Consider the following 23,636-nt stretch of genomic DNA (forward strand, 5'->3'; position numbering starts at 1 on the left):
GAGTTTAAAATTATTATTCCAGAAAATATTTGTAGTTTGAAAGAATGTAATGATCTCCAAATAAATAAAACGGATGTAATGAGTACAGACAGAAGAAATCTCCAACTATTTTTGTAATTGGTCACATATTTTATGGAAAAACACAAAATTACATGTTGTGTGTTTAAATAAAACATATGTAAACTTTTTTTTAAGCCAACAATGAAAAAGCTGAAAAAGGTTTTTCAATAGAAAAAAGTGTATAATTCATATGACATCCATTTAATCTTGTATATGGAGATGAATTTAAATAAAATCTGATAATTCTGCTTATAAAAACCTTAAGAAATCAAAGTAGCAGACAGTATTCCAAAAGATAATCCTCAAAAATAATTTTACAATATATTTTCTTTCGACTAAGCAACCTAATTGTTGGTTCACTGTGCATAATTTCCAACGTGGTAGCGGCTTTATCACATGTTCTTTGCATGTTGTGAATAGTTCTGAAAAATGTGCAAGAAGTCACACAAAAGCACAGTGAAGCTGTTGATCCAAAATGGTGGCTTCTCATCAGTTTGAAAGACACAGATTATCCTTCGGGTTGTTTATTTGTAGGATTTTGTCTTAAAATGTATTCAGAGGATCCAGTTTACTGAAAAGACCGAGCTCTTTCATTTCTCAGGTATTGGCGTTTCATTTTGCTTCCTGATATAAAGCAGAGAAATCAGAGCTGCAGGTTTATTCACTAACAGCAGAAAGATGCCAGCTTTCATCTGTATGAGTACATCAGAGGTGTTCCTGATTTATTCTTCCACATCGGTCAATTCAAAAAGTGATCAGTTGCTGCTTATGAAATGAGGCAAGTTAATTATGAAAGCTGAGCTGTAGATTTAATAAATACTTAGAACAAGCTCCTCAAAAATATGCTTTTAATAGTTATTATTGTATGTTCTTCTAATTTTAGAGAAACAAATGAAATATTTGGATTTACATTTTGTCATTTAAAAAGAAAAATGTGTGACAGATGAAAGGGGAATTTAAGTAGCCCTCAAATATGTTTAGAAGCAAGTTTATTTGCAAATGTATCAAGATTTACCCAAGATGTTGGATGTTGTCAGTGATGTAGAATTAGTGAAAGGGTCTCTTCACTATCAGAATTACATTTATTTTATAAACGTCACTTTTTTATGCATGCAACATACACACAAGAGGTTTACAACTTTTACAAATTTCCTCCTGTTTTTGTTGCACTTTTTTTTGCAGAACTTGAGTAAATACAGAAAGCAGTTGTGAAATGATGGTTTTAGTGAAGGTAAATGAAACCTGCTGACCTGCAGAATCAAAGTCATTTAAATGGAATTTGAACCAAAAATCTGATATTCTTCTGATCTTTTTTTTTTTTACGGCCAAGCAGTGTTATTGTGTTAATTCATGTTTCGATCAGCTTTATTCCCAAAATCAGTTGATTTATGTCTTGCATTACACCTGCAAATGTTCTTGGCTTTGATTTTAAAATGCTAAAACTCTGTTTTGGGAGATGTTTATTTTATTCAGCGGCAAAAGAGCTTGTTAAACTTGCATATTTTGAGCTGTAATAATTAGTTCTAGTAGAGTAAAGAGGGAAATGAAGCATTATGTCAGTTTTAGTAGTTGCCACAGGGTCCCTTTGTGTTTGTTTTGGAGAAGTGGGTAGAGAGTTTGGCAGTTGAATCAGACTCGTCCTCAACCTCGTTAGACGTAACAATCAAACATAGCTTGTATTTCCCTCTTGCGTAGAACTGAACATGCAATTTCTTTCTGATAAATTCATCTATTAATAAAAGGTATTTTTACTATTTTTGTGCTGGAGGGATATTCATTTATTTATTTCTTGCATCCTAAACATAGAAGAATAGAGAATATTTTTTGCTTTGTTGCTTAGTAGCAAACAAAACTTTCTGTTAAACTGGTAACATACAGTCCATCCGTCCATCCATTTTCTAACACCCTTGTCCTTAGTGGGGTTGGGAGGGGGGCTGGTGCCTATCTCCAGCTAACGTTCCGGGGGAGAGGTGGGGTACTAACATACAGTCATATTCAATAAATTAGAATATATATCCAGATGACTCTCTTTTGTCAGCTCAAAAGTACCTTTTAAAAATAGCAGCCTTTAAGAAGTATTTTAAGCCTACTTTTCTCTTTTCTTTTAGCCCACATTTCTGTTTTTAAAAATAGTTTTTTGATTGGTCTAATGTAATATTCTAAAATTAACAGAAATTAAGGCGTTCAAACCTCCATCTGTGGGTAATCAATCTGTATAATGTGATGCACTTAGTGGTAAACGTCTAATAATAAAACGGATTTACCCATTCAATAAGAAAATTATTTAAAAAGCTCATTTTTAAACCTTCCATCCATTTGTCATGTATTTTATCCAGCAATTCATTGCTGTTTAATATGAAAAGTCCCTGGTTCTGCTAATAACCTAAAATGCTTGGTTCTATTTTGCACAGTGTTTATCAGATTTCAACAAAAATGTCACTCAGTGTGACACAGGCTTTGACGTACAATCTGGCAGCTTACGCTGCAACCTTTCAGGGGTTTTTTTTAACTTTCTTGTAGAAGCACTTTGAATTGTCTTTGGCTGAAAGGTGCTATATAAATAAAGTTGCCTTGCCTTTTTCTCTGACAACGTCCGCAGCCTACAACTTAAGTTTGAAAGCCACGAACATGAAAATATGTCGTGTTTACATTAGCTAAGCTTGTGGTTGAAATGTAATTATCATCAAATTGTATTTTATGCCTTGATATTGGATTGAATGTGAATGATTGTCATGACTGAAATATATTTGGATGTGACTGGAAGTGTTTCTCTTCATACAAAGTGTCATAAAAATAAAACTTATTGAAATATTCAGAAGGTTAAAACTTAGCACTAGTGTTTGATTGAACCAACATTATAAAGGCTTGTAAATTCTTTAGTCACAAGGTTGCAGTGTCATTAAGAAGAGGTTCAGACTAAGTCCCTGAATTTGCATGTTGGATCGTCCTCAATACACACTCTGAATGATTAACTTAATTTCATAAGTTTATGACATGTTTCTGGAAAAATGTGGCCTTTGAGTTGTTATTCCAGATAAAAAAAACCATCTGAATATTATATTTAACATTTTATTGGTTTGATTTTCCTTTTAGGGCTTAAATGTTTTTCCAAGTTGTGCCATGTTTTTCTTTTCTTTAAATCCCCACATTAAGAAATTCTGTGGAAAAGCCCACGCTGGTGATTCAGATGGAACAGGTTTCTGCATGTCATGGCGTTCAGGCAGTTTGAATAAAGGTTGAAACACACAGATTCAGAGTGAGTGTGAAAGGATGTGGACCTGCCTTGTCAGCCTAAACAGTGTAAGGGGTTAATTTTTAACATTTCCTCCCTGAGTTGTTTAATATATTACAATTTCCTGTTCAGAAAGCTGTTTATAAAATGTGAAACTGCTGCCTTGCTGCATGTAATTGGCAAAATTTCTGTTTGAACATACCCTACAAAATATTTTAAGGGGTCACAGCAAAAGGTTAATGTCATTGTTCCTCAGCAGTTTGAAATACTGATAACTTTGTAGGCCTGTTGGCTTTTTTTGTTTTTAAATGGTTGCAATTCTGCCCTGTGAAGTGAGAAATAGTTTTTTAATTACACATTTACATATACAGTATGTTCTAAATTCTGCTTAAGTACCAATTTCAGGTTTTAGGCTATGGTTCTGTACATCAGGAAAAGTAACCAAACTTCAAATTTTTAGGTTATTTTCACTTATTTAATCAGAAAGTGATCCAATTAATTACAGACATGGATAAACAAACCACTGAGAGACGATTAGAGAGGAGGCCTTCAAGTAGCGAGATGTATCTGTACGAACTTCTCTTGAACATGAAAATAAAAATATATATATATACAGTACATATATATATATAGTTCATATAAATATATATGTATATATATATTGTTCATATAAATGGAACAAAACTGTTCCTCATATCACATGTTGAACAAAATGTTGAAATTCCAGGCATCACTCTTGTTATAAAGATAGTTGGAAATAAAAAATATGTTTGTTTTGGTTAATTTAGTCTGAACTCCAGGTAAAATAAAAGGCCAGAAAAAAAACCCCCAAGCAGAATAACTTCTTACAAAGTACAAATGCAAAATGGTGTGTTTAAAACTCAACTGTTACACAGTTTAAACACCAGCTGGTGCTTGTTAGCCTCCTGTTGGAGTGTTTAACTATGATTTTAGGCGTTGCTATGCATATAAAATGGAATGGTTTTATTTTACCTCTCTACCTGCTTTCCAATGCTTTAGTAGATTACAGGAAACATTAAATGTTTTTTTTAGCTGCTGACTAAAAGTATGCAAGCAGATCTTAAAGCTATGGCGTTTTATTTCTGGTAACTTTTCCTGCATTACTTTGGTGTGGAGTTCTTTAGATGTCATGGCCCATATCACATTAGCACTCTTTCCTGTGTGAACTGGACTGTGATGTGTATTATTGTTTCAGTTTGTAGCAAAAAAATCAAAAATGATTAATACTGCATCTGAAATAATAGAACAAATATGGATGTTCTTTGAATCATTTGTGTTATTTCATTATGCAGAATGTTATTATCAAAAGATTCCAATTTTCATAGAGTAACAAAACTGGAACGAGCTATTAGCTGATGAGTTAGCAAAGTTATCTACTAACTTTGCTAAGTAATCGATGAGCAGCTCCAGTCAGCTGCTCATCGATTAATTGATTTTATTTTATTTTATTTATTTAATTGATTTTATTTAAATAGGACAGTCCATATTAATGAATGTACATTGTTGTCGTCAATATGTAAGATTTAGCAAAATTCTAATTTCCATCCAAAGTTCCTTAACATTCAAGATACAAACATTCATACAATTTCATAGTGAGCTCATAAAAATAAGAACTCACTATACTTGCTGCTAATTGTTTGCCCCATTTACAGTTTCATTTCCTTCACATAGCTCTGTTTTTGGATACCAGAAATATTTCTAACCAGCCAAGACTTCCTTGCAACCAAACAAATACCAGCAGTGCACAGCAATAGGTGGAGTAGAGGCACAGCTCTGCTGCCTTCTGTAGTTTCCGTGACGTTTCTTTAAAATAAGTTTAAAATGCAAGAACTGTACAATAGAAAATTCCATTGATTTGAAATTGTAAGTATGTAAACATTCTAACTTTACTATGTAGGAAATGTTTTAGTTTTGGATATATTCGAGTCATTTAGAGATTCTTTTTTGATCTCGGATGTTTTTGCCGCATTTCAGTTTCTAAGGATACAGTTGACACATGAATTTTGTCTTGCTCTGCTCATGTTTAGTCTATGGAGTTTGTGTTTTTTTTTACATTTTCTAATGTCACTCAGGTTTCAAGTTTGCCAAACAAATGTTTGAAATCCAAACAAAAATCAACAGTCATACCCTCCGGATCGTTTTAGTTATTTTGTGATAAAACGAGGAGTTATGGTTGTCACACACATTAAACGGGAAAAGAACCAAAACATTCCTGGAAACCTGCAGATTGTTTTAAACCATAAGAGCCCCTGCATTCTGGTTTGCTCTAGAGCTGTTCACATTGGTAAGTGATGAAGAGTGGAGCTCCATGTTAACTCTTTGTCGTCTTCCTCCTCCTCAGTGGGTGGGTGCTCCCTCCTGCCAGAGAGGCAGCTATGCCTTCTACAAGTCGGTGAGCAGCAGAGCTCAGCCTGACGGGCCGCTCCAGGTGTGGAAGCTTGGCGAGTTCTACTTTATCCAATGTGGGCCGGAGGATCCCGTCTGCATCGCCGAGGTGAGAATCCTTTTTAATCCAGACTCTCTCCTTTATTGAAGCTGCTTCACATATTCAGACGTTTCCCTTTGGAGGGAGAGTGCATTGTTCATGACAGCTAATTGGTGTTGGAAAAAGCTCTGAAACCTTGTCTTGTCTGACTCCCATCAGACCGAAGAACAAAGATGCTACGTTGAACTCAAAACACCCCAGTTCAAACAGTTATTTCTTTTAATCAGTCAACTAAAGTTACTTGAAGCAGCTTATTGTTTGTAACAATTCTAAAATACTGAGTGCAGTAAACTCACCATTACTCCCATTTACTCATACTTGTTAAAAAAAAAAAAAGAAGTGTTCCCAATCTGTGGACATTTTGTCCTGTTCTACAGGAGTCAATATGCCACTATTATAGATACATTAATAATAGAGTGAAGGTGCCAGGAATAGAAGAGTAGTAGAACACAATGGAGAAGGTTCTTGGATGCAGAGGCTTTCTGTTAGAGTGCTAAACATTTCACTTTGATAGATTTGTTTATTTTCATATAGATTACCTAAATTCAAAGTCCAAACGATTAAAAGCTGTGAAACAAGATGGCTGCCTCTGACGTCACTCTGAACTGTGGAAGCCCCAGGAGGGGATTGGTGGGGAAAATAATTCAGATTTTCCAAAAATGAAATCTTCATAAATGAATGATTTATTGATGAGATTGATTTATTGTCCATCATAAACTAATCTACAGCTCATATTTGTCTTTTAACTAAAACCATAATAGTTTAAATCATCATACAAATCCTAAGAAAACATTTGTTACTTTACTACTTTTTTTTTGTTGAAGTAATAAGAGACTTACTTTAACTTCAAGCAGCATTTATTCACTGTATTATGAGTATTACTGTAACTGATATTACATTTTACTGCTCAATGGATTGGGTCAATAAAACAGACCAAATATAATTAATTTCATAAGCTTCTGGAAAAAGTCTGAATGATAGAGAGCTAATCAAATATTTTTGAAGAACTGGTCACCGCAGCAGACAGACGGTCTATCGAACCTCAGAAAATAATTAGAATTGGCTTTGTGTGTGTGTGTGTGTGTGAGTGTGTATTTTATTTTTTCTGGTTCATCAGCTGTCCCCTGATTAGTCTCATCAGCTTATTCTGCATGGTTCTTGTTGTAACAAAACCATGTGGAGCATCAAAATCTTTGTTTATGTTCTCCTGTTTTGAAATAGTTTCGATATTTTAGATCACTTCAGCCTTTAAAACCTTAAAAAAAACAAATTAGCACCTGATTTGTTTGACAATATCAAGATGCAGCATTTTGGAGGAAAACTATTAGTACTTACTTTCTATTGAGATTATTTCTCTTTAAAAAACTGTCCTGAAGATTCTGTCCACAAAAAATACAGATGGTGACAGATTATTATACTTTATATCAATTGGCTCGATAAATCGCACAATGGAATATTTCACCATAGCTCTGTTTATCCGTTATGTGAATAAATGGGTTGTAAAATAATGTAGAAAATATGTTTGTTTTTTGTGTTTGTTTTTTACATTAAATGCAATATATAAAACAGTTTTTGCTTAATTGCTCTGAATATGTTGGTTGTTTTTTTTTCAGCAAATGGCCTTTTTTCAATCTCTATACTCTAGTTAGCGATTATTCGATTACTAAATGAGTTGACGATTATTTCAATATTTGATTAATCCAATTAATTTTTTGGGGGTGTTTTCAGATATTTTTTTATCTCAAAAAATGTGTCTATAGTAGCTTCCTGAGGCTCCACCAAGAGCAGCTTTTATTCAAATACATTTGAATAGATTGCAAAGTTCCAGTAGCCCTCCAACAGATGACGCGGGTGTTTCAGTGTGAGCTTCCAATAAAAGTCAGTGGAGAGTCCTGTCTGTCCTCCTTTAGTTCCCTTATGTCATCTTTAATTCTGATCTGTTTGACGTTTAAATCGTCATCTTCCTCACTCACCTCTGTTTGCCTCTTCTGCTTGTTCACATCAATTTAGAGCTTGAGTTTTGGCCAGAAAAGCCATCTAAGTTTCCAGCTTTGTGCTCATTCAGCCAGATGTTCGAAAGCAGAATTCATTACAATGAAACTGAAAGTAAAACTTCACCAGAATCTGAAGTGATTTAAACAGATGCTGCATAACTGACGGTTTCTCAGATGGTTGAAAAACAGCTGTGGTCTGTTTTTGTTGTTGTACAGGTGACCTTGCTGTGGGAAGATCAGGCTCGGCGCCACCTGCTGGCCAGCGCCAGACTCTACTTCCTGCCTGAGGACACTCCAAAGGGCCGAACCAGGGAGCATGGAGAGGTAGCGCGTTTAAGGTTTTGTTGTTTTAGGTATTTAAAGATAATTGCTATCATTTATTTAAGGTTTTCTCAATCTCTTTTTCATCAACCTAATTCTGATTTTTATTGTCCATTAATCAACCTGTTATTATTAGTTATCAAAATCAAATCAGATATTTTATATTTATTGAATCAATTAATTAAACTGAGTTTATTAAAGATAAAAAATAAAAATATTTAATGCTTTCCACTTGTTGTCAAAGAACTCAAAAGAGATTTTAATAAAGTAAGCCTGATAGGTTAATAAAACAAAACAGGCGGTTTCTTTGAGGTTTGGCCTCAAACTCAAAAAGAAACTTATTTTAATGCCAGGATTAATTTGCATTAAATTTTTTCATATTGCCGTTACTTCACACATGCAGTTTTACAGGGAAAGTTTCAGTTAATCCCTTAACGTCAAACAATCAGTTTTGGAAAAAAATTATATATATGTCTACATTTTATGGAAAAAATGCAACTTTTAACCCTTTCATGCATGAATTATGATCCTTTGTATCAGGATTCTTTTTCCAAATTTGTAAAAAAAATTTAAGGCATCGAAAAGGTAGGAAAAAAATTTTGTAAAAAAAATGTTTTTATTTTATTTTTTTTAGGTGATCAATTGTAATTTTCTCCAAATACAAAGTTGTGATTTGAAAAATACATCAGTAGTATTGTTCTTTAGGGGTTATCTGATGTCACAATATTTTTTTTACCTGCAGTAGAAGGAAGGACTGGGTCGGTCAGCATGCTTTTCTGTCTGTCGGCCATATTGGATTTAACAAAAATAATTTCTTGCTTTGCAGCTGATGGCCAGTAGTTGATAGTGTATTTTATGATGCATTTATAACATAAAAATCAACAAGAAGCACAAGCACAAATGGCTTTTAGATAGCTGTCCACTGTAGTGACCACTATGCATGAAAGGGTTAAAATAATTTCTCAGAGATCTTTGGGGAAATCTTTTGTTAATAGCTATGAACTCCAAATGTTTGCGATTGAAAGGCCTTCTTGCCATCACCATCATCTGTAGCTCCCAGAATAAGTCAGGACTGCTTCTGAATATCAACATTGTTTTCACTAGGCAAAGACATGTTGGTGAAAACATAAACAATAAAATAAAACGGCCAACCTTCATGATCTTTTAATTTGTCTCATATCTGACTGTATTGCAGATGGTTTCATGTAATCAGAAAGGAAGCATAACACTTTGCAGGTCAACAAAACACTTTTTTGAGAAAATGGCTTTTTATTTCTGAGAATCTCACACTTTTTTTTTTTTTTGCTAAATTATAAAAATCCAGTTTAGTTAATTCCCTTTTTTATTGTTAGATTCAAAGCTACTCTTAGGAATGAACCTGAATGTTTCTGCATCTGGTATGTTTTGATTCATCAAAGAAAAATTATTAATAATCAGAATCAGCAGATCAGACCACAAAGACAACCGGCAGACTCTAAATGTTCCTTCTGTACTTCCTAAAGGAATTAATTTTAAGAAGAACATGTATTTAGAATAGACAAATACTGCGAAAATAAATGAAATGTAAACGATGTGAAATCTAATCTTGCAGCTGTAGACTAACACTGAGAATAAATGTCTCCTTAATATAGCCGGAGCTGCACTTAAAGAACATCTAATAATATCGTCTCCACAGGATCACTGGCTCCTTTTTAGAACCAAACATCTCTGCACAGGAATTTAAACAGGTTAAAATCCAGACTACATTTCCTCCTGGAAAAAAAATCAAACTCACTCAGCATCTTTGCTCAGATGTCTTTGGCTTAATCTGCAGCAAAGCTGCAACAGTCAGCCATGTTAATGAAAACTATTATCTGATGAGATGGAGTGTTTTTCATCACATGCAGTCCGATGCTCGGCTCCCATGTGAACGTCTGCTGTAGAAATGAAGCTAATGTAAATCTTATGACTTGTCTGAAACCAAATTTTCCACATTTCATCTCGCATAAAATGTCTTTGTTGTTTTTACAGGCATTGGACTGTAGTTTATTTGCATGAGTTATAAGGTCATCTGTTTCTTGACAATTTTTGTCATTTTTTCTTAAGCAGCTTAAGTGGTATAAGACCCATAATCAACACTTTTAAAAACAGAATTTCAAGAACAGCACTTTATTATTAGAGATTTTCATAGTCACTGGTTGCTATGGTAATTCCCACTACATTCAGGCAGAAATGGGTGGGAATTTAAGCTGCTGTGCAAAAACTATCGATCGCATCAAAACAATGTCAAACTGCAAGTGGCAGAACTTTCCGGTGATCTCACATCGGAATGATTTTGTGTAGCAGATATGTTACATTAAACAGGAATTTTTTTAAAAACCTTGAATCAACATGTAATTTTAGTCAAGTGAAGTCCAACTCCTGTGACTCATTTAAATTGTACATGGTGTTTCTACTGTGAGGTTGAGTTATGACCCTCCAAGGAAGATGTGATGTTCTCATTCATTTAACCAAAATACTATTTATTTTTTATCAAAAAAATATTAAGAGGCTCATAATAGCATTGGTTAATATGAGCATATTTAAATGCAATTAGTGTGTGCTGTTAAGCTGTGCTACTGCACTTCTTAATGCCGCTGGTGTTCTGAAATAGCCAATTTTATACTCATTGGGAGGCCTCTGATTGTACGCAGTGGCAGATTTATAGCCAAAAGGGGAATTTGTAACACTTTTCATCAATAGTTGTTACACTAAATATCATGAAGGATTCATATCCATATTAGTTATATTTTCTTGAACTTCTGAACTAAAAATCTGAGGTATAAAAGCAATAATACGAAGTTTTTATTTAATTTGAAACAGCAGTTTTAAATTTAATAAGATTATGTTTGAAAACACAACATTGGAAAGCAAGGCTGATTCTGAATTTCTTCTGATTATAAGATGAGTTTAAATTATATATCTAAAACTCAACCTGCAACCAGCCTTCCATAAATACATAAACAACAAAATACAGTGTGGGACACACTCCCGCCAATGCGCTAATAGCAGAGAGACGTTCTTTTTAGTGCTTTAGCATTTTTGATAACTTTGAACATTTTTAGTGCACTTAACTTCTCCTAAATACATTTTTCAGGATAATTTACTTGGGTGATTTGTAAACTTTCGGTTGAAAAAGTTTCACTTCTCTGTTGAAGTTTTCGTTATCGACTTTTCAAGTAGTTAGATCTTTATATTCATGCTCTTATTTGGAAATGGATGAAGGCTGTTTACACAGACATTGTGTTTCCTCTCTTCACATTTTCCACCTGTGATGCAGTGCTGCAAATGACAATTATTCTGTACCCAGAATGCCTTGTTGATGATGTCCTGCATTCTTTCTGACCAAGGTCAATTAGGTAAAATCTCCAACAGAGTTAGCAACTATAAAACTGAAACCATGAGTGAAAGGTTTGTTCCAAAGAATCACTCCCTGAAGCTGTACAGGAAGGTGTGCAGTAACAAATTTGACCTTATTGTGGGCGATATGCTGTGGTGCAACCTGACATTGACACATGATGGGTAATAGTATGGCTGAATTTTACTCTGTAACATTAGCTTCCGTGTTGGCGTTACGCTTAGTATCAGTGAAAATAATATGATTGGCACTTTAGCATCGCTAATGTTTATGATTAGCACCTTAGGGTTAGCACAAATGACTTTAATTAGTGGTTCACTGACAAAGTGAAAGTGATTTACATTGGAATAGATACATCAGCAGTCACTTTTTTGTCAGAAAAATTAAGCATAAGATTAACAGGGGAAAAAAATTAAGTCTCAACACTGAACTCAAACATTGATCTGGGATGTTTTTGTTTTTAAGTTAACAGAATTAAAACAGTCTCTGATTTTTAAATTACATTTATTAATTTGTGAATTCAGTAATAATATGTAGTTACATCTGATCCTACTGTCAATACAGTCTGTCTTCATCTCTTATCTTCTAAAATTTTCTAAGCATCAGTTTTGCTATATGATGCTATATAAGCATCATATTTATACCCACAGTTAAATGTTTTCAGCTCAATTTGGGCCAACGTTCATTCATTTTCAAACAATGATCAGTAGTTTTCTTTGTGGTTTTAAGCTTCAGCTGACAGCTGCCACATCCTGTGTTTTAGCTGTAAAAATGTCTTTTTTTTTAAAGCAACTTGTTTCATAAAGAGCAGCCTTTGATCTCCACTGAACCTTCTCAGCTGAAGATGCGTTTGATTGGCAGCAGCTGGAGGTTCATCACATTTGTAATTGGGAAGCAGAGCAGCTTCCCGTGTTGCCATCATTTTTTGCACCATTTTCACGAGCCAGAAAATGACTGTGGATTCCACCAAACGTCCTCCATTGTTGCACTAACATTCTGGCTGGAGTCCAATCATTCAGATTTCCACGATTCACAGCTACAGCATTGCATTGCATAAAAATACTTTTTTTCCTTTCTTGGTCTACTTTATTATTGCATTTACTAGCTTGGTATCTCAATCTTTTTTGGAGATAAATAGTTGTTCAAATGCTTAAATGTTTGGTATAGTTTCATTTAATTGTGTATTTTCTGTGAATGTTTCATTGCATCCTACTTCAGTTTATCATGGTTCTAATTACCATTTGTAGCAGTTGACTCATGAAATATGAAAGATTAGGTTCTCTAGTCAAACCAAAAGACACAATGTTGGCAGATTTTATTTATTAGAGTCATAATCTGTTGTTAAAGTGGGTACGTCTCTGAGTTACCCTAATTCATTTTCTGAAGCCACAAAGGTTAAAGGAGTTGCTTTGGCTGATAGTTCTTGTGTGGTTTCTTAATGTTTTATAAATCAGTCTAGATCCAAAAATATTTAATAAACTTAAAATATTTGTCTACTCTTGTATTTAAAACATCTGTTTATGTACAATGACATTATGTTTATTTTATAATTAAGTGCAGCAAGTTTTTTTAAATGCAAGCCTAAATGCACAGAATAAAAGAAGTCAAAATATGTTCCATTTCCTCAGTCCAATATTCGATACATGAATGTCAGGTCTGATACTGCATCGGTTCCTCCCATTCCTGAGTGCAGTACGTTGTTTCAGTTGTTAATTTAGTGGTTTTCTTCACCAGGATTAAGGAAAGACAAAGGACAGGATGTGTTTAAACTGAATTTCTGTTCTCTGAATAGCTCAGTGGTCTGTCAATAGATCCTCCAGGGTTCATTTGTGTCCCAGGATCTCTCTGGTTCTGATCAGAGCGATCTGATATCTGTGGATCCTCACAAATCCAAATCAGCTGTTTCATCTGCACTTTCTGGTGCGTTTGAAAACATGTTAGACTAGCTCCGGTTCCTGTTTGAGTTACACACAGGAAGTAAATGTAGGTTGTTTAGAGTCTGTGGCCAAATTTAGGACAGAAATAAAAGACAAATGTTGCTTTCTGCCTTTTTAGTGTCTATTGTTTTTTATTCCCATTCCCATTTCTTAACATTTGAAATTGATTTAAATTAAATTCAAAGCTTAGCTAGCATATTAAAATGTTTTTCTATATTTTAAGAATTTTTTCTTTGCTTATTTTAGACACAAATAGAGGCCAGAGGTTGAGTTTGGCCATATTTTTCCCTGGGATGAGCTCATTGTGAGCTGCAGCAGCAGGAATTTGAGCAGCTCTCTGCTGGCTGCAGCTGAGAGGAGGTGGAGGTCACTGGAGGAGTGCCAAACCCCCGACCAACAAACCAAACGGGAGGAGCCGGCTGCAGCTCCACCTTTACTGTAAACTGATTCATGACTCCTGCTTGTTTGTTCAGGAACACCTGAAGGACTTCATGTGCAAAAGCTACAGTTAGACTTGTTTAAATAGTTTGTTTTTTTAAAACGTTTCCTGGTCTGCTCTCATTGGCCGTTCAAAATATTTCAATTAGGAAGTACAAGCGCAGGTGGAGATGATCACACAATTGTTTCTAAATGATCAGCCGTTTAGCTGCAGCTCGACCCGTTTGACTTTGTCATCCTGCAGACGTCTGAAGAGACGACGATGCTCATCTTTTTCACAGACTTCCTAAACGTTTCAGACACATTTTCATCTGCTGCAGTGGAGATAAATCAGCTGTGTACGTGGCCATTAACTCTTGCTCCACTTCATGCAGGCTGATGCTACAAGTTCTGTCCCATAATCCCCTGGTTTTAATGTTTTACTACTCAATTTCAATCATTCTTTTTCAAGATTTAATAATGATACAACTAAAATAGAATTGGGTGCATACATTTGATTTCAAACAGGGTCAGGAATATACAGGCTTAGATAATATATGCATTCAACTTTACCAACCCATAAAAGATTAAGTGGTCAAATATTAATTTATAATTCTGTTATTCACTGCAGTAATCTCACAAAATATTAGTCAGGGTATTCGTATATACTTTACCGTGTATATCTAGTGCTGATCCCATTTAGATTGAAGAGAATGTGCAGAAATCATTGTCTTATTTTTGGGTAACCATTCCACCCTGGAAAAGAAAAACAGACTAAAATGAAAAGCCTGAAATGAGTCAGAAATTTATACCTCTATTGGCTGAAACATTGAATTTTAGTAGTTGTGTCGCACAATAAAGTCAGGCAGATAATTGGATCAAAGGAGAAGAGAACAATTCAAGGAAGGCTTTATTAAACAACCGTTCAGAAATATTTTGTTGTGAAAGATTTCATGGATTCAAACTTTTTACATTTTTTTTTAGTCTTTAATTTGGGTATAGTGTCAGTTTCAATCTTGTATTAACACAACGACTTTGGCTGTAAATCCTCCATAATCCGTCGAGCTCACAATGTTTCTCTAGAATGACTCAACGGAACAGAAAGAGAAGAAAACCTCTCATAAACTTCCTGTTTCATATTGGAGTGTTTTGCAATGAGTTAGTGTGTTTGTTTGACATCATCTGTCGCCGAGCAAAGGGGCCACATCTCTTTATTAATTTTTGTTAAAGCGTAGCTGTTCAAACAGCTGTTTTCAGACCAGTTGTCGTAATATTCCTGGAGGAAAGGGACTGGAACATGAAATCTTAAAATGTAGGGAAATGCTGGAAACATCTACTTTGCAGTCATATTTTATCACAAAACCTTTCTTAAGCAGTTCAGACTTATCTTATCCTGCTCTCTGTAGATTCCTTTGTGTCCTCGTGTTTTCTTCTGTTGGAACACGTTCAGCTCGATGTCTTCACCTGCTCAGGTGGGATGGAGGAGGAGCTGAACAGAGCTGGTTTATTCAAGGCCTCTAGGTATTTTTCTACGAGCAGGAATCAAAAACCGGATACTTTGACTTGTCCAGGTTTCTGTCTGTTATCAGTGACACTGAAGTCTCACATTATAAAGAACTAAACAGTTAGTTTTGTAAGGTTTTTAACTCTTAAAGCACTTTGTTGCCAAGGAACGAATATTTATGAACACAAGTTCTATGATTAAAGATTATTGCTGCTGTGTCTTTGGTTTTTAAAACTCACTCAATGATAAAATGTGAGCTGCACATTTTATTTTTAATGTTCCTATTGAGCAAAAGTTCTTAATGTTTTCGATCCGCGTTCACATGGAGACTTCTGTTGAAGAACCCTAAACGATTTTTAAAGTTTTGACTGTTTAATCTGGTTCATTTGTGGCGCTGTGAACGTGTAATCTAGCCCTGATGTGGACCAAAAATTTAACTTTGGTCCCCTTAGAAACTTAGGTCTCTGTTTGGTCGAAGTGAACTCTAGTGCAGTTCGAATGCATATGTGGATTCAAGTGGACCAGAGCCCGGTCCAACAGCAAGAAGACAACTATAGTGCAAAACATTCTGGGTAAATACAACCAAAACAAACGCGAGTGTCTAGCGCTAGCGGGAGAAACGGCTTGTGGTTTTTTTGCCAAAGACAAAAGAGAAATCCTACAGCTGCTAAAATCTGACATTACTCCATTTTTGTTTACATTTTGTGAAGAAGGAAGTTGACTTTTTCAGAGGGTTTCATGCCGTTTCCTTCATTGATTCTTGTTGCAGTGCCACCACAGGCGAAGGGAAAAACAGCTGCATCAGCTGAAAATAACAAGTGTTGCAATTTTGTTTCCCAATCAAACAGTCTACCAGACTACCAGATATGAAAACACCCTTAATGTATGGGTTCCAGAGTGAAAAGCCTCTCAATTTAGAGAAATATGACGTGGTAAAAATTCATCATATTTTTTGTACAGTAAAATCAAAATGTTTGTGATAATTTACAATTTTAGCAACTTGTGTGAACCACATAAATAGGTCAGCAAACTTGAGACTTAAAGCATTTTGTGTCCCAAACAATATGTATTTATTTTAATAAGTGGCATAACTCAGAAAAGTTTCCTCATGCAGGTTTGTAGCAGTAGGAGAATTTTGTATCGTAATTTTTGTTCCTAAATGAATCAGTTAGTAGAAATACTAACTTATTAGCATTAATTATGTTAATTTTTATGCTGTCACTCTATGCCCCTACATGTGTTATCAGTAATTATGTTAATTTTCACTCTATGCCCTTACATGTGTTAGCAGTAAACCTCAATCTGCAGTCCCATATGCCGAGCATTTAGCTGATACTGTTTTAATTAGCCTCAGTTAACTACTCAAAGTTCATCATTTTATCCAGGTTATTATTTTGAAGGTTCGCAACATCAATTATATAAAAGGGAGGTATAGAATCCTGATGTTATTTTCCTAAAAATAATAACATCTCACCAAGCTGATGCAGTAGGAAGTTGAACAGATGGATCAGACTTGTCAGAAAACTGCAAACATTCGGCTAAATGTTTTCTTACTTAGCATTAGCCCTTAGCCAACAAATAACTGCTTTGAAGGAGTGCTGTCATAATTCGTCTCTGCAGGTAGTGGGCACTAAACATCTTCAGAAGTCTTTCTTGTAGCATTATAAAGGCCAAAGGACAGCTAAATTTAACACCTGCTGCTCTGTGGTGGTTGAAATTGGCCGGCTGCACTTTCACTGCTTTCTGCTTGCAGCTGCAGAGACAAACAGAGCAGTATGCTTCTACCCAGTAATCAAAACCAGTAACAGATTCATCCATCCTGAACGAAGATCAATAAAGATGAAGGAAAACTGAGAAAATGTCTAAGAGCAAAGAACTACAACTTATGCTGTGCTTTGGCAGATGTTCTAATCCATCATAATCTAATGTCGTTACATTCCCCACACCTGATTTGATCTGATTAGCCTTATAGTACAGTCACATGACCTTCAAATATATCCAGTTCCATTTCTGAATGGAGACACTTAAATTCAGAGGACATAAGATGTCTCCGAAGCCAGTAGCATTGAACTCTTACAAAGCAGAAATCTCCATCATCATAAACATTTAAATCAGCAGTAAGGCTTAACCTGATTACCTTAATAAAAGGATATAAAAACACAAGTTTCACTCTTCATAATGCCAATAAAAAGTTTTCACTCACTTGGATGTTTCACTCAATTTATTGCTTAAAAATCCATCACAAATTGGTCTTTTTTTAAATTATGAAAACGCTCTTTAACGTCAAAGTGAAATTGATTTCTATGAAATGACATTCGAGAAAAAAAAAAGTAACATTGATTGCATAAGTATTCACCCCTTTAAGTCAGTCACAGACTCCAAATTATAAAATATCCCCAAAGGGGGTGAATACTTTTTAGAGGCACTGTATATTTCTTACCTACAAGTGGATAAAGACTAATCCTGCATATTTGAAACTTTCATTTCTGTTCCAGCAGTTCTGAAGCAAATTTCCGTTCTGTTTCATCAGGATGAGGTACTGGCCGTGTCCAGGAAGATGGTGGTACGGGTGGAGGACCTGGTGAAATGGTCGCGTGCCGACCTAGCCGGGTGGAGCGGTGGCCCAATGCCTCTAGTGGTCAAGACAAACGGTGTCCACGAACCTCCACAGAGCGGCGGAGACGACGGCGGTGGCATGCCAAGCAACAACAATGAGCTCCTGGAAGTCAAAACTGAGGGTAAAGAAAACCCAACCAAACATCCGATGAATTTCTATAAATATATGAGCAGAAGAAAAGTGTTTTCAGTCAAGCCCACTTCATTCGTTTTCTAACTTTTTCTAAAATGATACAGGATATGTTTGGAGCTGCTGCAGGCAGCCAGACATGTTTCTCCCTGGGAATTTTCTGTCCTCTATCTTTCTGTTTCTGGTGCAGGAGTTACAGAAATGTAGCAGTTTATAGTTCTATGTCGGCTCCCTGTTCCTGCTTTTCAGCAACACTTCTCAGTCTGAGAGATAACCCCGAGGTTTAAGAGCTGGAGGAAAAACTGAGTCATGCTAGCTTTAACGTGTAGCAGCTGCAAATCTCACTGCAAAGCAGAGATGTTGGAGTGAATTGAAAAAGTGTTCACACCCATCTGTTTTTCCACATTTCTATACATTGCAACAACAAACTTCCATGTATTTTGTTGGGATTTTAATAGATTGTTGTTCTGGTATCCCAAAATAAAGTCTGTTGCCTCCTTTAGAAATCAGCTAATTGGTAAATAAAACCAACCTGTGTGTGATTTATGGCGTTCCTTTGTAGTCTTGAAAAATCTAGAATCTGCTTCTATTATTTTACACCTTTATAAAAAGTCTGGAAAAATGTCAAACTTTTCCTGACATTTTTTTCTCCATTTCCTGTTTTGAGTGTTTACTTTATTAAATATGTCCTTGATTTGCCAAATCACATCTTGATTTTAGCAGTTTATATTTCCTTCTTGACTTGTTAAATAAAAATTCTGTAAAAAAATGTTCAAAGGTCTGGTCAGAAACAAAAATGTAACTTTTTGATTTTTACCTAAAATGTTTTGTGGCAGAAAACTAAAACTGTGACTCACTCTTAGCAATTCATCTCTATTATGAGACATCGTGATGGCAGTATCATGCCGTAAGAATGATTTTCTTCTGGAATAAAATCTGTTTAAAATGAAGAATAATTTCTGTTCATCCAGTGTGACTGATGCTGAGCTGTTTTCCTAAAGAGTTTACAAAACGTTCTCATTCCCCATGTGCGTGAAGCTGATGGAGACAAAAGACTTCCAGCTGTCACTGCAGTAAAAGCTGCTTCTGTAAAGTGTTGACCTGGGATGGTGCAAAGCAAATTCTTTCCACCATCCCCAACATTTTTATCTGTAGAAAATGTTGAAGTCCCTTTTTTAATTTTTAATTTTTCTTCTTTAATTATTCCGCACTTGCAAATGTAAAATCTCATTTAAAAACACCAGAGAACATATAAAAGGGTCAAGAGGTATGACCCTTTTAGAACTAAAGTTGAAACTCTTAACAGCAAAGTAACTTTTTACTTTTTTGTTATTAACAGTAATGTTCATCTCCTGTCTGTTCGGTCTCATTTTTCTCATCATAAACAGGACGTTTTGTTTTGACCTGTTCAGTGGGGAGTTGTGTCCAAACTTTTCAGTGGTGGTGTTGAAATATAAAACAAACTGAAATATTCACAGGGTGTAAATGCCTTGTTTGAAAGCATTTCAGCTGTTCCCACAGAAGAATGAAGCGACAGTATAACTATTCTGTAAACCAATCAGCTGACATCTTGTCATCTTGTGCTGCAGTTTGTTTTTTGAATTTTCAGCTAAAGCGTTGATGTAGAAAATTCCTGATTGGTGCATTGATCTTAAAAGATTTAGAAGTTTGAAAAGATTTTTTTAACTGTCTTTGCAATTCTTTAAATTTAAATTTCTGATTTAATTGTTTTTTTCTCTGCCTTCAAAATCATGCTTAGGTTAGTTTTTTCATCTTTGTTCTGGATGTGTGTATATTTTTGTTTAAAAAAACCTACAGATATTGACAGTTCCCCCCATTCTTCAAGAAATATATTGATATTTACGTGTACAGAAGTAGTTTTATATCAGCATACAAGTTTGTTTTGTTCATATTTGTAATCCTGTAGTAGGAAACAAGATCAAATATGACCATGATTCTTTTTTATTTAAAAAATTAGCTTCTCTCCAGTAGAGTAATAATTATTTTTGCAATGTTAAATGCTGGTGTGTTTCTCCTTGGAGAAAGCTTGGATGTGATTTTATGAAAAGTGAAAAAAAAAAGAGTTTTTGGAATGAGACATCAGTCAATCAAAGTGTCAATCAAAGTTCTGACCCTGTCAGCAGTAATGTTACTTCACTATTCAGCAGCATGTGTTTTCCTCAAGGCCAGGTCAGAGGTCACCATGCGGATTCTGAGCGGCCATTTTTTCTCTGCTGTCTCCCCGCAGACGAGCTGTCGCAGCGGCAGACTGTCAAGGTTCTCAGCTACCCACAGTACTGCCGCTTCCGCTCCCTGCAGAGACGCATCCAGGATGGAGCCAGGGGCCCCGCACTGCAGGACCCATACCTCTTGGCCCTCGGGGCCATCAAGGTTCTGCCCAACATCAGGGTGATGTACTGCAGGGACACCTTCAACCACCCGACACTGGAGAGCAGCGCCTGTTTCTCCTGGCAGTTCAGTGAGTGAAACTGGAAACCTTCAGAGGCTGCTTAGATCTACTGCTTAGATTCTTTTTTTCAATTCATTTTGTTTGTATAGCGACAATTAGCAACAACAACTCATTTCAATTCAATAACACAATCATTCCAGTTGATCCTAGTTATCAGACAGCAAATTAATCTCAATTTATTGTTCAAATTAGTTTAAGAAGTTTCTGTCTAAAGAAATTCAGCAGATTGCATTGAATCACTGACTTGCAGCATTCACTCCTCCTGGACCAGCATGTAGTGACAATCGCTACATGTTGCTATATGAATGTTGCACTGAGTATTCATATAGCAACAATGGAGAGGAAAATTCACCTTTAACAAGAAGAAACTTCCAGCAGAACATGGCTCAGTACAAGCTGTCACTTGCCATGACCAACTGGAGGTTTCAGAAGACAGAGCAGAGCAGACACAAAAAATAAAGGCATGAACTGATGTAGGAGAACTTTCTATGTTCATAAAAACCAAAAATTAATAGCAGGAGAGGGAGAACATTTAGTTGATGGCAGCAATATGTCAGCCAATGCCCTCCTCCAGGAAGGTACCGCAGTTAAAACAAAACATAAGACCAGATGTAGCTTCTATGGAGAGCAAATAACAAAGAAAACATCAAGTTCACAGTTAAAATAACTGAATAATGCAGGAGAGTCGCAGGAGAAGAAAGTAGCAGAGTAAGGAAAAGTTGTCCATATTCTGTGTTAAATATACTATTGTTGTTCTTATGTAATATTCTGAGAAACATTTTAAATAAAATTTGCATGAACAAATGTTTGAAAATTACCTTTTCAACAATATTTAATAATAGGGCTGTAATTGATTATTCTGGCAATTAATCAGATTTTAAAAATTGCCATATTTTACAAATTTTTCATTTGACCACTAATTCCTTTTTCGTACAATATTAGAAATGCATTAAAGGATGCAAAGAAACAATTTTATTCATTTTTAAAATAAGAAAATAAACATTTTATTGCCTAAAATGGAATAATATAGGATTCCTTTAGTGAATATGAGCCGGGTGAAGTTATAACTATGCCATTTGTGGAATTTGGGGTAAAATATATTCACATGCAAATTAGTTTTTATCTTGAATTCAAAATGTATTAATATTTTGTACAGTTTTGGCTTAACTACTTCTCTGTATATGTTTTTTTTTCAGCAAATGGATTTTTTTTTAGTCTATTGAATAATCTATTACTAAATTAGTTGACAATTATTTCAACAGTCAATTAATTGGATTAATAATTTCAGCCCCGTTTAACTAACTTAACCTCACCACCATGTTAATGATTATTCATATCACTCTGACTTTTAGTTGCTGATTAGGGTAAATAATTTTCACCCCCCCCCCCCCCCCCCCCCCCCACACACACACACACACCCACACACACACACACACACACATACATACACAGTCCCGTTTGTCCACTAAGGCGGTTAATCTGTTGCTGTTAGTCCAAATTAAACTGATTTCTGTGGTTTTTCTGTTCAGGAATTGAAATGATCTTCCACATCGAGTTATTGTTCTCTGGCAGCCTCAGAAATAATTTCAATTCTGTTGTCTGTCACCAACAGACTCAAAAACGTCACTTCCTTCCTTACAGCCTGCCTGTGAAACGCTGCCCCCTGCTGGACGTCTTGATTAATGTTTTCTTTTAGATTCTGCAGTACTTTGTTATTGTTTTTAAAGTTTGTCCTCATCGTGTCCCTCTCTTGCAGGGTGTCCATCCCTGAGTCTCCGAGGACGACCTCGTAAGAGGAAAGGTCGCGACAGCAAAGACTCTCCGACCTCGGGCCAACCAGAGTCCTGGATCGAAAAGATGAAGGTTGGTATGTTTTTGTTCTAGAACCTTTCTCTGCTATCTGAAGCCAAAGCCTTCATTGAGCCCAACTCTGATTGAATAAACATCTTCTGCTCATTCTTCCCTTCCAAACCCTGATAAAGACACAGGAGTTCAGGGAGAAGTTAGACCAAAAAATAGTATCAGAAGTCAAAGCAGATCAACTAAAGTGATCCTTACTGTTGTTGTTGATCACAAAATGTTAACAGAGAAGATCTGAAGATGTGGGTGAACCTGATCCTCACAGTGTTTGATACTGAACCCACTCCACTTTCACTGCGTTTCTCTGAAAATATGGAAATTTATTCAGGAAAGTTTGACGAAGCGGGACTTTAACAGAAAACTGTCTAAAAGTGGACTGACTCAAACCGTCCTCCTTTTTCTTTTCTTCCTCCTGCAGGAGAACGTGATGGGCAGTGTGGAGGTCGGCTGTGAGGGCAGCTGGCTCCCCCATCCAGAGGAGCAGCTGTTCCTGGATCAGCTCTTTGTTTTCATGGAGCGCCACGGATCACCCATCCATAAAGTTCCCAACCTAGGTTTCAAGAAGAGTGAGTCCTCTGTTTTCCCTCTACTCTCTGCTCTGTTGTTCAGTTTTCCTTCACTCCTTCAATAAAAATCATCTCCTGTTGTTACTCTGGAATAGTTTATTTAATCCTTTTTTGTGTTGTTAATACTTTTTAAGTTTTTTTATATCATTTTTTTGTGACGCTTTCCATTTGATTCGTCTTTTTCTTTTACGAGTTTCTTATCTTTTACTTTTCAGCTTTTCTCTCCTAGTCTTATAACTAAAAAATGTTTCCTCTACATCTGGTCAATTCGTCCCATCACCATTTTGCAGTCTGTATTGTTTTTAATTAACTTTTTGGTAACACTTTGACAGGGTGTGCATAAGACTGACAGCACTATCATAAACATGACTTTATAGTTGTCATGAACATGAAGGAGTCTTTATGAATGTCTATGACTGTTGTCATGAAGTGTCATTCGGTAAATAATGACACTTTCAATGCAGAGTTGCATTAAGACTTGTATTAGAAGTCCAATAAAAATATAAACTTTTGCATTAAAAGTATCATTATTTACCGAATGACACTTCATTAAGTCATGTTTATGACAGTGTTATGTGAGGCTTATCCACAATCCGCCAAATAAAGTGTTACCAACTTTTTTTTTTTCCAGTACAAAAGTCTTCACA

The 23,636-nt window shown here is 35.5% G+C and overlaps 1 protein-coding gene across 1 annotated transcript in view; it reads left to right on the top strand.

Moving 5' to 3' along the window:
* The window catches only part of LOC116728431 (AT-rich interactive domain-containing protein 5B), a 53,191-nt gene that overhangs the window by 15,471 nt on the left and 14,084 nt on the right, over window positions 1-23,636 (top strand). Inside the window, exons 2-7 of the mRNA XM_032576550.1 lie at window positions 5,655-5,807; window positions 8,009-8,116; window positions 17,878-18,085; window positions 20,342-20,572; window positions 22,320-22,426; window positions 22,842-22,989. Coding sequence (XP_032432441.1) covers window positions 5,655-5,807; window positions 8,009-8,116; window positions 17,878-18,085; window positions 20,342-20,572; window positions 22,320-22,426; window positions 22,842-22,989 — 955 coding nt within the window. The remainder of the gene's footprint in view (window positions 1-5,654; window positions 5,808-8,008; window positions 8,117-17,877; window positions 18,086-20,341; window positions 20,573-22,319; window positions 22,427-22,841; window positions 22,990-23,636) is intronic.

Source organism: Xiphophorus hellerii, chromosome 11 (genome assembly GCF_003331165.1).
Source record: "Xiphophorus hellerii strain 12219 chromosome 11, Xiphophorus_hellerii-4.1, whole genome shotgun sequence".
In the NCBI taxonomy this organism is placed as follows: domain Eukaryota; kingdom Metazoa; phylum Chordata; class Actinopteri; order Cyprinodontiformes; family Poeciliidae; genus Xiphophorus; species Xiphophorus hellerii.